The 12,630-nt window shown below is 36.8% G+C and overlaps 1 protein-coding gene across 9 annotated transcripts in view; it reads left to right on the top strand.

Annotated features, from left to right (window-relative positions):
- Positions 1-12,630, top strand: part of PTPRM (protein tyrosine phosphatase receptor type M) — a 450,209-nt gene that overhangs the window by 278,219 nt on the left and 159,360 nt on the right. For 8 of the 9 annotated variants that reach the window (XM_042870343.1, XM_042870338.1, XM_042870337.1 and 5 more), the window contains exon 13: positions 763-799. In XM_042870343.1, the coding sequence (XP_042726277.1) occupies positions 763-799 (37 nt within the window). Of the gene's footprint in view, positions 1-762; positions 800-4,431; positions 4,507-12,630 lie in introns of all 9 variants that reach the window. The other variant, XM_042870346.1, reaches the window with a different exon arrangement.

Below are 12,630 nucleotides of genomic sequence, written 5' to 3'. Positions count from 1 at the left end.
TAAGCCAAACTTGATTGTGGCTTTTATCACATCTGTCTTGGCCTGTCCAATCCCATTGCCTTAGTTTATACCATGTTCAACTCCCACTTTCTCATTTGGTTGCCCTTGCTGAATTAGAAATAATCTTTATTCTTTTCCTTTCTGCAATTGGTAAAAGAAAAATAACTAGATGGAACTGGAATGAGAGTGTGTAAAAAGGCCTTCACAGATCATGTTTCATCAGGCTAATTTTTCCTGGAATTGTTTTTCATTTCCTGGACAGACCTACCCAGAGCCCTTCAATTCTTGATAAGCTTTGGCTGTCTGTGCTGACAGCCTGGAAATGTTTTCTGCCAGAAACCATAATGGTCCCTCTTTCACATTGCACTGACAGTGCAGAAATGTGAAACGCCATCGATTATTTTTTCTTTCTAAAATTGTCTAGCATGATGCTTAGAGTTATCCTTACCTGTAAGAAAAAGAAAAATCTCCCAAGGTCATTAAGTTACCGAAGTGAAAAAGCTGAACGCTTGCCTGTGCTTTTGCGAATCATGTGCCTGTTTTCTTTACTAACTGAACTGTTTATGTAACATACCAAAACAGTGTTTGTCCATACTGTGAAAGCACAGTGGAGTTCCATCATAACAAGTTAAATATATAACGAAGAACACTAAGTACACACTTTTCCTGCATTGTATCAATACTTTTTAAGAGTAGAAACATGGATGGCTTTCTCTGCTTAGAAACACGAGATGTGACCTTTTTCCTCTTTATTTTACACAGGAAACCAAGATTGACTGCGTCAGGGTAGCCACAAAAGGTATGTTCATATTATGTGATGTATTCTGTAATTTGGACTGTTGACCTTTCCTTCTCTTGGTCTTGCAGAAGTGTTTTATGTTGCTAAAAGGTATCATTGAATCTGTTACAGAATTTTAAAGGATTCATTTGTGTCTCTAGCTGAGATTTAGGAAGTTTGTTTGTTTGTTTGTTATTAATAATAAATGTGCTACTAATTTCTAGTTGTTTACTTGAACACTTTCTCTGAAATATATTCTGGGGGTTTTTATATGATCTCTCAATGTTTTGGACATTTTTATATATAATAGATTTGTAAAATTGCCAGTTTGCAGAGTGCAAAGTAGCTACATGTGTATTAGTGAAAAATCACCCCTTCCCCATAAGCAATTATCTTTACTGCTTTAAAAAAGAAAAGTGGAGAAATTGTGTTCTTCATTTTCATGGTGTAGAACAGCTCTTTTTACTGAAATGTCAGCGCATCTTACTGCCATTTGTGAGAAAGATGGTATGGTCGAGGCAGTCCTAGCTATGAGTTTGATCCCCAGAGAGGAAAGGTAAACATATTGCTGATTTATTTAACTTCGAAGGCTAGGACTTGTCTCTAATTATCTTTGTACTCTCATCTTTTTAGCACCTCTAGCTAGTGCCAGCTTCAAGGCATGAAAAAGAGGTGCTGGGATAATATGGTTATGTGGAGATTGTAGTAGAGGAAAAGGAAAGGAAAGGAATGGAAAAGAACTGCTGCTAAAGAGGAATAGTTAATGCTTCTTTGCAGTTTGGATACCTGGTAAGAGTGTGACACGGAAAATTCTTCGTTGTATCTCATAGTGGCTATTCTCAACGCAGCTGGCTGCAGCATGATTCCATTTCCATACAGATGATGTCGTTCCACCACCTCCAATATATCTAAACATGATGGATTAGAATCTCATTACTGAAAAATAAATGAAATGTTAGCACGATTGCCTCTTTCCTTATATGAAAAATTTATCTCTTCAAACTATTTCCTTTTTTTTTTTTCCAAGAACAAAGTAAGAAGTTTTATTTCCAGTTTACTGACTGCTTACTATGCCATAGCAAACTTTCAAATATCTTCACTAAATCCTAATAAAACATAAAATATATTAATATCATGTTAAAATGAAACTCTGTGCTGTTTTCTGGGAGTTTTGGTGTTGCCAGGAGCAGATTACATTGCCTCACAAATCATAATAGGTGATTAGGGGAATGGGTTTTAGATGATTTGAAGATTTGTAATCCTAATCACTAATGGATGTTCAACTGTTTCAATTACTTGACTGACTGAAAAACCTTACTCTCTCGATTGAGAAGTGAGGGTGACTTCATGGATGGGAATAGCTTCCATAGCAACAAGGTAGCACATCTGACAATAGGGAGATGAGAAATGCAGCTTTTATTTTAAACAAATCTCTGTACTTTTTTGCTTTGAAAGCTGGTTTCAGAATTGTTCATAATACCTTTGTGCAGTCTGTAAAGTCATACAAGGTGTTATTGTGCGAACTTGGAAGTCAGAAGTGTCCTCAAAGGCGTTCATAGTCCCTGGTACAAAATTTTACAGAGGGGCTTCTGAAAAGCACTGATCACTGTGCTTGCAAATCTCTATTATATATTCAAACTATATTATTTTTTGAAAACTAAAATGTAGACTGTGACATACTGTAATATGATATTAATTATAGATATCTGTACAAATATTTTTTCCTGTTTAGATCCAGTAGAGGTAAGGAGAAAAGCAGACTTCTTACTTTCTGTAGGTCAGAAGTCACCACATCTGGATGCACTGAGTCACGCACTGAGACAAGACGGAGAATTGTCCTGTCCCATTCGCAGCCCACATGTCTACATTTCCCCCATCACCACCACCTTTTTTGAGATCATATAAAAATCTTGATTCCAGCAATTGTAATTTAGGATCAGAATACTGGATTTTGTTCTCCTCCAGCTTCTGCTGAAGTCAGAGAGAACCTTTGCCACTGACTGTGCTTGGAGAAGGATCAGATAGCGTATTCCTGTGATGTAGAATCTTCTGTTCTTAGTTGTCTGTAGAGAAAGCCTTCTAGGACCTCTGTTACTATTTGGTGTATATACAAATGTGGAGACTGCAGGGTTTCCACTCCCATTACCTTTGACAAGATAATTAAACAAACAAACAAACAAAAATTGGGAAGAAATTTTCATACCAGTGATAATAAAGGTTGTCGTATTTTGTTTGAGATATGGCTTTCATATATGTACTCTTTCTTCAAGCTAAATGGTTGTGAAATCTCAGCAGACGAACTTGAAAACATTCCAGAACTCTTCCAAGTTTATTGCTATCAACTTTATGGTGTTTTGTGATTTATATTAAGACTATATTTCCTGATATGACTTACAACTCTGTCTGGATAGAGACATCTTGACTATCTCCTAGGATTCCAGTTCTCAAGAGGCAGACGTTATTGTTCAAATTCTGCGATATTGGAAGGCTTTCATTAATTATGAGAGAGAAAAGGATATTATAATATTTTAAATCGAATAGCAACAGTACTCAAGCAGCTACTATCAACACTGCGTTTCAGTGTTGCAGAGGGATATTTCAAAATATTATGCAGCAGCAGTTTTGAGTTTAATTGTCTGCAGATGGTAGATGATCTATTTTCCTCACTCGTTGCCACATTTCTAATAGCACCCAGGCTGTTCTGTGTAAATTAGTGATCTTTCATATAATTTTCTCCTTAATTTTCCAATATTTTTGCTTTGCATCATTCTCCAGCTGCATCATGTTGGATCTGACCTTTTAATTTTTTTTTATATTCCTTAATACATATGTACCATAGTGTGCTTAACCACTTAGAGGCAATCATAATGGCAAATAAAGAAGTACAAGTTCTTATTACTGTGAGCACGCTAATACTTATCTGTAACAGTCAGACTGTTAACAGCTCTGACAAAAAAATCAGGGCACTTGGAACACAGACAATCTGAGTTTTTCAGCTTTTTCTTGTTGTAGTGGCAGAACATGAGGTGATGTAAAGCTTGGACCTCAGTCAGCTACAGACGTACCTAACTCAAAGGTGATAACTCAGTGGTCTTTCTTTGAATGTTGCAAGTTAAGTGTATGGGTAGTGTGTGCGTTTCCAGAGCAGAGACCTAAGTAGGCTCAATAAAAATGAATCTAAGGTAGCTCAAGAGCATTTATGTGAAAATTATCTTAACAGGAAATATAGAAAAATATAATAAAATGAGATAATAAAATGTGAAATGAGTACAAATTACATAGGGAAGTTAAGACCAGAGTGATCTCATAGGCGGTAGCCTTTCACTTAGAAAGCCCAGTGCTGCAACCAGCAGAGCCTAACAGTCTCCAGTTTCCTCAAACACATTTTATGTAAATAATGTGCTTTGAGTCCTCTTCTGGAAAGTCATATACAAAAACTCATTTATTCACAATAACCAAACTAACAACTGAAGATGAAAAGAAACTTGTGCTGTTGGGTTTTTTTTTTTGTTTGTTGGTTTTGTTTTTACCTTTTTTGTTTATAAGAAGTTCAGACAATAAACTATTGACCAAGATTCTTCTTGCTGGCCTAGCTTCAGTCTGGCTTTTTTTTCCCTCATGCATGCTGACCTGGAAATCTTCCTTTGCCTTAGCTGCGATAATCGTGACTCAGCTTACAACACCATACATTCGCATCGCCCCTGCTGCAGGCGACGACCAACTAACAGGTCAGAAGTTCAAGTATAGACAAGTCATCATGCCCATTCTTGTCTCCTTTTGTTTGGCTCCTTTTCCCTGATGATTTCTTCATTCTCTGCTCGTAAATAGTTTTCTGTGTTAAAACTTTCTTTTTGTTTGTAAGTTTTTCTTCAGCTCCATTATATTAAATTAAATTGTGTGCTTGGCACCAAAACGCACACACGCATGGCCATATGTACAACTCTACTGCATGTTTCCATTATGTGTGTAATCTATGGAATATTCTTTCAAGCCTAATGTGAAGAGATCTAGCTTCACTCCATGTGTAAATTCAGTCATAGTTTAAATGCAAATATCTACCTATGTACTTGCTTTTTTTTTTTTTCTGTTATTAGATCAAGACACTAGTATATCTGTCATTTATTTAAGGTTCACAAGTTGCATGTATAAATTAGAACAAAGACCTTTCATTAATGTTTGTCATTTTATATTTTCCCATGGTGTATTGGGAAGGTCAGATTTTCTGTCAACATTTCAAAATGCATAAAATTTAAAAAGAAGTAAAACCGATTCCCTCGTTATGTCATATATGAATTCAAGTCTTAAAATAACCTAGGGTGTGAGATATGAAAATGAACAGAGCTGTAAGGTTTCTAGATCTAATTGTCACAAAAACTCAGTGCAGAAGTGAGACAATTACTGGGCTGAGTGTGGCTTGAAGGCCAGTTCAGAATGTACCGAAATCCTTACAAACTCAAGGAAACTTCATTTTGTTGCAAAAAGAAAGTGCAAACCCTTGTATTTTCAAATAGTGAGAAAATGCACTAAACAAATTTCTAAAACCTAAGGTGAGTTTGAAAAATGCAAGAGGGGAAGTTAGACCTAATCCATCAGAATTTAGCAGGTGATAAAATTACTGCCTTTTTCAGGAACACTGGCTTATTTGAGTAATGTGTAAATATTGCTGCTGGGGTGCCTAAGGGTCAAGGGGAGTTTAGATCCTTAGCATCTGGATTCTCCATCAGTCAACAAGAGACAGGTAAATAATTCAACTGAAGAAAAGAGGATCAGTGGCATGTTTACAATAGATTTTAATGCTGTGATATGTGTTTTGTATAACAAAGCTTAAATACATAATGCTGAAGTTATTGCGTCAATCAGGAGAAAATTGTTGCATGTAAGTTCGTATTATGTAATAACATAGGAGCTAACCAGAATAATGGATGTATGATGCTAGGAAGTACTTGTGTGTTCTTGTTAGTGATCTGTCAGTAGCACTGTCCACATGCATTTTTATAGCTCAGTGTTTTACTTGCAAGTACAAACAGGGCTTTGAATAGACAAACAGCATCTCTTGAACTTCAGCAATTTTTATTTCTTCATCTCAGGATTCAAATAAGTATATATATATTTCCAGATGGAGAAGTAAATGTTTTTCATCTCATTCTTTTTCCTTTTTTTAATTTGTTTTAATGCAGAACTGAGTAGCTACAGGGACCTCCAGAGAACAGATCTGTTCTATAAGGTGGAAATATCTACTGTAGTTAACAATGAGAGATCAGAGATATATCTAACAAATACGTATCATAGCTAATATATGGCAAAGCACTGGTTACTTTGCTCCTGGTGGTGCATAGCTTGGATATTCAAATTGTCTGTCAGATCTGTGACTTTCTTACTTATTTTTCCTTAAATAAATACATCTGCTATACCAGTGTAGCAAAAATGCTGATTCATGGCCTGAGCTAGTGATTGAGCACCTGGTAGGAAGGCAGGGCCAACGCAGGGGAGCTCATTGCATTCATCTGACTATCTGTAAGGGGTGGATCCCCACCCCTTCCCAGACCTCATTCAAGGGTTGGCAGTGGAGGCAAGGGTATCTATTGCTGGAGATTCCTGCCTGTCTGAGGCATTCTAAAGGTAAGCAGTTTTTCTTCTTTTGTTTATACGTCCATGGCTGCTGCATTTGGGCTTGTTCTCATTTGCTGCAGCCTAGGCTTATGCAGCCTTATAGCGTTATAATCAGAGACTAGTTATATATGGACAAAGTATTAAATTATATCTACAAATGGCATTTGTGGCTGTCTTTGAAATGTATTCGAAAGTCTCTGAAATGATTCCTATTTTTTTTGTTGTTGGTTTGTTTTTTGTTGGTTTTTTTTCTTTTTTTTTTTTTTTCTCCACGAGCTCTTCTCATTTTATAAAGGCCATGTGGTGAAAAGGGAAGAAGTTTCATCTTCCTTCTCAGTTGCCACAATAGGGAGTGTAAGTCCTTTTGCCCTGCACACATGGTTGTTCTTACAGCAATAAGCTTTTCTAAAGACAGACTGTGTAAGAACCTTCAAGGTAGTAAGGCAGTCATGGTATCTGCAGTGCCCATGAGGAACCCAAAGATTTTCTTAAAGGAGATTCATAGGAGCTGGTGCAGGCATGAGAGAAAAGGGAATGGAGCTTGTTCTCCCTCCTCCTTCTCCCAGGCTGTAGAAAGGATCTACATGTAAAAGGGTTTTTTTTATGTGGAAGTCATAGGGCTGTTGCCAGCTGTAGTTACCACAAGGCTTTTCAGGTCTAGCAGTTAAATAACACTGCAAAGCATTTTCTGCTTAATGCCTTTTCCTTACTTTTCTGCTGAACATCAAAATAATCACATTTGCAATCAAGAAGTTATGTTTCCCTTTTAGGATTTGAGGAGATATGTGATTTGTGGTCGGGAGGACAGGTTTGGGATTTTCTTTTTTCTTTCTGGTGGGAAGCTGATGCTTTTTTTTTTTTTTTTTTTTTTTTTTAAGAGATCTTCCTTTTCAGCAAACTGTGATAATACAGTTCAGCTTTCCAGCCAACTTGCACAGTCTCTGTTATCAACTCATCCTGGTACTGACTGATAAATAAGTTTATAAACAATGCATTAGTTCCTCTTTCTTTCCTTTCTCCCTCATTTTCATACAGAAGTGACTTGCAGCCATAGAATTACCTGCTATTTGTCCTAAATATCTCTATAGCTACTCCTTGCTTCAGTACTCACTTGGAGCTTGCAGGGTGGGAAAGTTTTTATCATCTGTTAGCCAAGAGAAAATACTGTGTGTACGTGAAAGCATAATGGTCCTCATGACGCAGTCTCCGTATTTGCACAAGCAAATACAGCTAATGCAGTTCTACAGTACAATCTGAAAGCATTTATAGGATTTTTCAAAAAGTTACCACTTGAAAGTGACTATAAGCTTGACTTTAAAGTTGAATAACAAATCTATGTTTCTGAGAAATCCTGAAAGCTTCTGCATTTTGCTTCGCTATTTTTTAAGAGACATTTCATGTAATAGGCTTAAATTAGCCATATTTGGTATTCACTTGGCCCTCATCTGTTCTGTCTGCATTCTGATAAAATACCATGCTTGGAATTGTGATTAGGATGTTCATTCTTTCAGGCATTTTCTTTATTGTTGGAATATGTCTGAGCAACTTATATTTAAAGTATTTCCATTTGTGATTTAGTGGAACAGCCACCGCTTTGCTAGATGTTATTAAGGCTGATTTCCAAAGAATGCCCTTTTTTACTACCCATTGTTAATTACACATGCAGGTGGAAGTGGGAGTTCTGTATTGTACACTCTTCATAGATAAAACTCTTGGTACAGATCAGATACAATAAGATATGTCAGAAATCTTATAGAATGACTGATACTTAAGAATTAGAAGTATTCTTTTATGATAGTGACTATCTTAAAGCTCATATGAATTTTACCCTGCATACCTTAAGCAGCATATTTTAAATCCATGCCAAACAAGAATCATAAAAATAGTTCCAGTGACTTTCTCCTCCCTTATGAAGTTAGCTGTATAATAAAATATACAGATCGCTTCAGATCTAGTTCAGTACGTAACATTTATCAACATCTTGGTCGGATTCTCTTACTAGCCATTCCAGTATGAAAGTGAAAAACTTCAACTCGAATATTGGATTTTTTTTTATGTGAAAGGATTTACTCCAGATTTATTACTCTCAGCCTCAGCATTACTAAAAATGATTTATTAGCACAAAAACAGAAGTGTGAATTTGAAAAGGACTCTTTTTCTACTTATCTAGTTTGCTTAACAGAACTGGTGTAATTTGAGATATAGCCACAGGGGCTGGACAAACATCATGTTCCATTCTCTCAATCCTGTACCTTGTAGCATTGGCTTAGATGTATTCTGATGTGTGGAAACACAAAGTGCTGCTTTGAGTAATGGATAACCCATGAATTCCTACTTGACACTGCAGTGTTGTTTATAATAACAAAGGTATATGCAGGCATTTCTTCCAGTTGAATCCACAGTTTTAGGATATTATTCTTTTATTGATTCTTCTGAACGTAACTGGTATCAGTGGGAGCTGTGCATAATTATCATAGGGAGAGCAAACACCTATATGGTGTAAAGCCAAAGGCTCTTTGGTGTGAAGTATGGTGCCATTATGGCATGAAGGAGGAGACTAAGTGAGAATGATCTGACTGTCATACATAAAACTCCAAGCTTGTTATTATATGTACCTCCAGCATTTCTTTTACCAGTTGTGCAGAGATCTTGCTTCTCCCACTCCAATGGGCAGAATGTGAAGCAAGTGGAAATCTTCTCACTTTCTGCTGCAGTGGCTGAGTGCATTCCAGTGGGCTGGAGTGTCACTTGTGATTTATTGTCCTTTTTTTGTTCTTTTATGTGTTAGATTTGTCATCTTCGCGATGACAGTTTCATCTATAAAACAGTATAGTTACAAGAAAATGTTAAGAGGATACAGGACTGCCATGGGAGCTAGTGGATTTTTTTTTTTGTTTTGTTTTTTTATTGCTTAGTCAAATGTCAGGTTTTCTGGTTTTAAGAGTACATCCAAAACACCTAAGATTTTAAATGTAAGTACAGTTTCCTTAGACTAGCTGAAAAAAAGCTGAAGCTAAACAGTTATGCTGAGGATGATGTTGTTATCTTATCCTGGTTTCAGCCCAAACAGCATTAATATCAAGCTGATGTTTGGTCACTGCTTCGGGTTAGGACAGTGTCTGAACTAGAGTGGGGGACATTCTGCACCACATGACACCTCGCAGAAGGCCATAAAGGTGTGGGGTGTTGGCTGGGGCCCAGCTGCTGCTTGGGGGTTGCAGGGCATTGGTTGGTAGGATGAGCTCTTGTGGTGCTGGTGGGGTGTCACATTGTGCACTGCCTTGGTCAGTGAGTGGTGAATGATTGCGTTGTAACACACATATGTGTTACAATGCATAGTTACCTATGACTCATGCCATAAGTGCTTATGGCTTGCTAAGGAGATCTGTACTCATAAGTTACCCTGGCACTGTACCCATGGCCCTGGATGTTACAGGCCTAGGGCAGGAACAGCTGGAGTAAATCCCCTGACCTACAAGGAAGTAGTAATCCTTTGTTATCCCTCAGTTAGGACTAAGTAGCGTAAATAGGTTGTGCACTGTAGAGACTTGAGTTTTATCTTTTATTCAGTAGAGCTAAACAGCTGGGTATCACAGAGTTAATAGTCATGGCAGGATCTGTGTTAAATCCCTGAAGAACACAACTAGCTGACTAGGAAATGTAAGTGTCCCAGTCCATTGCTGAGAGAAGAGCATAATGTCAAGTATCAGCATCAAGCATCTCTTAAGTGAAGAGACTGAAACAAGGTTTAACTTCAGCTGCTGAAGAAGAGTCTGTTCAATTCATCCTAGCATGAAAAACAATCTACTTGCTCAGTGATGTGTCATCGTATCAGAATATCTTTAAGGCTGTTTGAGGTTGGAGCAAGGAGCACTTTCCTTAATCTCATTATGGAGAATGGAAACAAAAATCAATAATAAAAATAACTATGTGAATAAATTGACAGGATTAAACTTTTGACAAATCTAAGGAACCTGTGCTATCTGTGCAGCACTGGTCAGTATTACATTTGTTCCAAAACGGTTCATCAACAGTCAACAGAGAAGCAGAAAATACAAAGCGGGTATTAATAATTTATTTTTTTTTTTAATATTATGCTTCTGTGTGATTTGGTATGCTATTTCATTTTAGTACAGAAAAAAAGTCTCTAATTTTTACATCCAAATAGATGGTTTTGCATGTACCACAATGAAAAATTAAGGAGAGACAAGGGAAGAGAGAAAAACTCAGATATAATTAGTAACTGAAAAAAAGAAAACCAAAACCCTGTGAATTTCAGTGTTTCCCATCTGTAGTTACTGACTATATTCATGAAATGCTCACCAATTTGAATTTTAATTTGAAAGAAAGTGCGGGACCTTGTTTGAGGTAAAATAACCTGTCGTTCACAAGTTCTGAATATCTGATGTTTGTATCACTGGAGAGTTAACAAAAGTGCAATGTAATATTACATGGATCATATCTGTGCTAATGAATAAAGTGATATTGCAGTGTGTTATGTTTAAGTAGGGTAGTGTTGTAAGAAGAGTAAGGTCAGCTTTTATAAGGAGGCAGAACAGAACTTGCTACTCGGGGCAAAATAATGTTCCACTAACTCACTCACTTCTTAGATTCCTTGAAGTAACTGATTCAGTAAATACCTAAGCTATGTTTGTCTGCTTGATGTAATATCTCAACACTGTGCTAGCTGCGGCTAGTTATTGATGGGATTTCAACACTTACTTTTCCAGACATTGTGTTGAAAACATCCTTTTCTGCAGTAATGTAGGCTTGATGCAAGAGGAAAGGATTTTAGAGCTCTGGGAGAGACATTCAAATTCTGTGTGCATTTTTAAGACTTTTTTTTTCAGCACTTTGAACTTTCATGTCCTTCTGCTCATCTGATTTTCTGTTATTGCTGACAGCTGGGAAGTTTTTGTGTGAACAGAAAACTCTGCTTTCATCTTTTGAGTTAACATCAGAAACACAGGGGAAACAGAGCTAAAAAATGTGAATCATCATTGGTCAGAACCAAATGTGAAACCTTTTTGAAGCAAGCAGGGTATATTTTGTGTTTTCCATCGAATTAGACAGCTTCTGTTTATGACTAAATGTGTTGCTAATTAAAAGTGATATGAAAAGGAATGAAGAGAAAAATGACTATTTAAGGCATTCTTAATCAAATGTGACAGTTGGATGTTTTTCTATAACTGTTAAAGTGTACAGGAAATACATGAAAAATGTGAATTAGTGATGATCATTCAGAGGAAGCCTGGTCTATTTATGTTCCTGTTGATGAACTCTGGTCTTGGTTCATCTGAAGTTCTTCAGATACTATTTTGTGCTATCCTCCTACAAATAGGCAGTTAGTGTGTGACGATAAATAAATTTTGAGAGAGTGACTGGTGTGAAAGATTTCTGATGAGCACTTTTGTAAGGGATTCTATTGGGAAGGAAGCTAGTAGTGGAAATCATCAGGAATGTCAGCTTGCTGACTTTCTGCTTGGAGCAGTTTGTCTATGTTCCTGTAGTAAAGTCCTCAGTACTGGAAACATCAGAAGACAGTACCTCACCCTTAGCTCCAGGTTATTCAATTCCACGGTGCTTGTAATGAATGCCTTCTATTCATGGATAGAAAATAAAAGTTGTGTTTGCCATTGAGCTCCAGAAGTTGAGTTTCACTTTAAGTATGTCCAGAATAATTTTCCTTCTCTGAAGACTGCAGAGTCTGAAGTTTGAAGTCCCACAACTTTCCTGTTTGTATATCATAGTTGAGACAAGCTTTCAAGGACATCTGGTATTTATTAATGCTTTTACTATAGTTTCTGGAGTAGGTCTGGTGTTGAAAACATGTCGCCCAGAGGTCACCTTGGCAATAGATGAAACTGAAGTGGTTATGATGAGGATGATGTTGAATTATCCACTGCTTGAATATGTGCCACTAAAAAAGTGGTATGGATGTGCTCAGAAAATTTTTTATGTCTGGACAGGATCAGTCTGGACTGATTACTTTCATTTCCTTAGGGATAATTTGAATTCACCATGATCTCTCTCACTGTTGATGTGGAGATATGAGGTACACACACCTGACCTCATTTTGTGGCTGCTTCTCTGGCCACAGATTATCAATACTTATAAATATGTAACCCTTTATTTTCGTAATGAAATACAATGGGATGCTCTGTAGGGCCATGTGAAAATTTTAAGATTGCAAAGAATGCTTATTTTTCCTTAGAAAATTCTTTTTTTTCCCAAGAACATCA

The sequence above is a fragment of the Lagopus leucura genome, unplaced genomic scaffold (genome assembly GCF_019238085.1).
Source record: "Lagopus leucura isolate 7727_CA_CO unplaced genomic scaffold, USGS_WTPT01 Super-Scaffold_100002, whole genome shotgun sequence".
NCBI classification, from domain to species: domain Eukaryota; kingdom Metazoa; phylum Chordata; class Aves; order Galliformes; family Phasianidae; genus Lagopus; species Lagopus leucura.
This window is presented reverse-complemented; position numbering and strand designations above follow the sequence as displayed.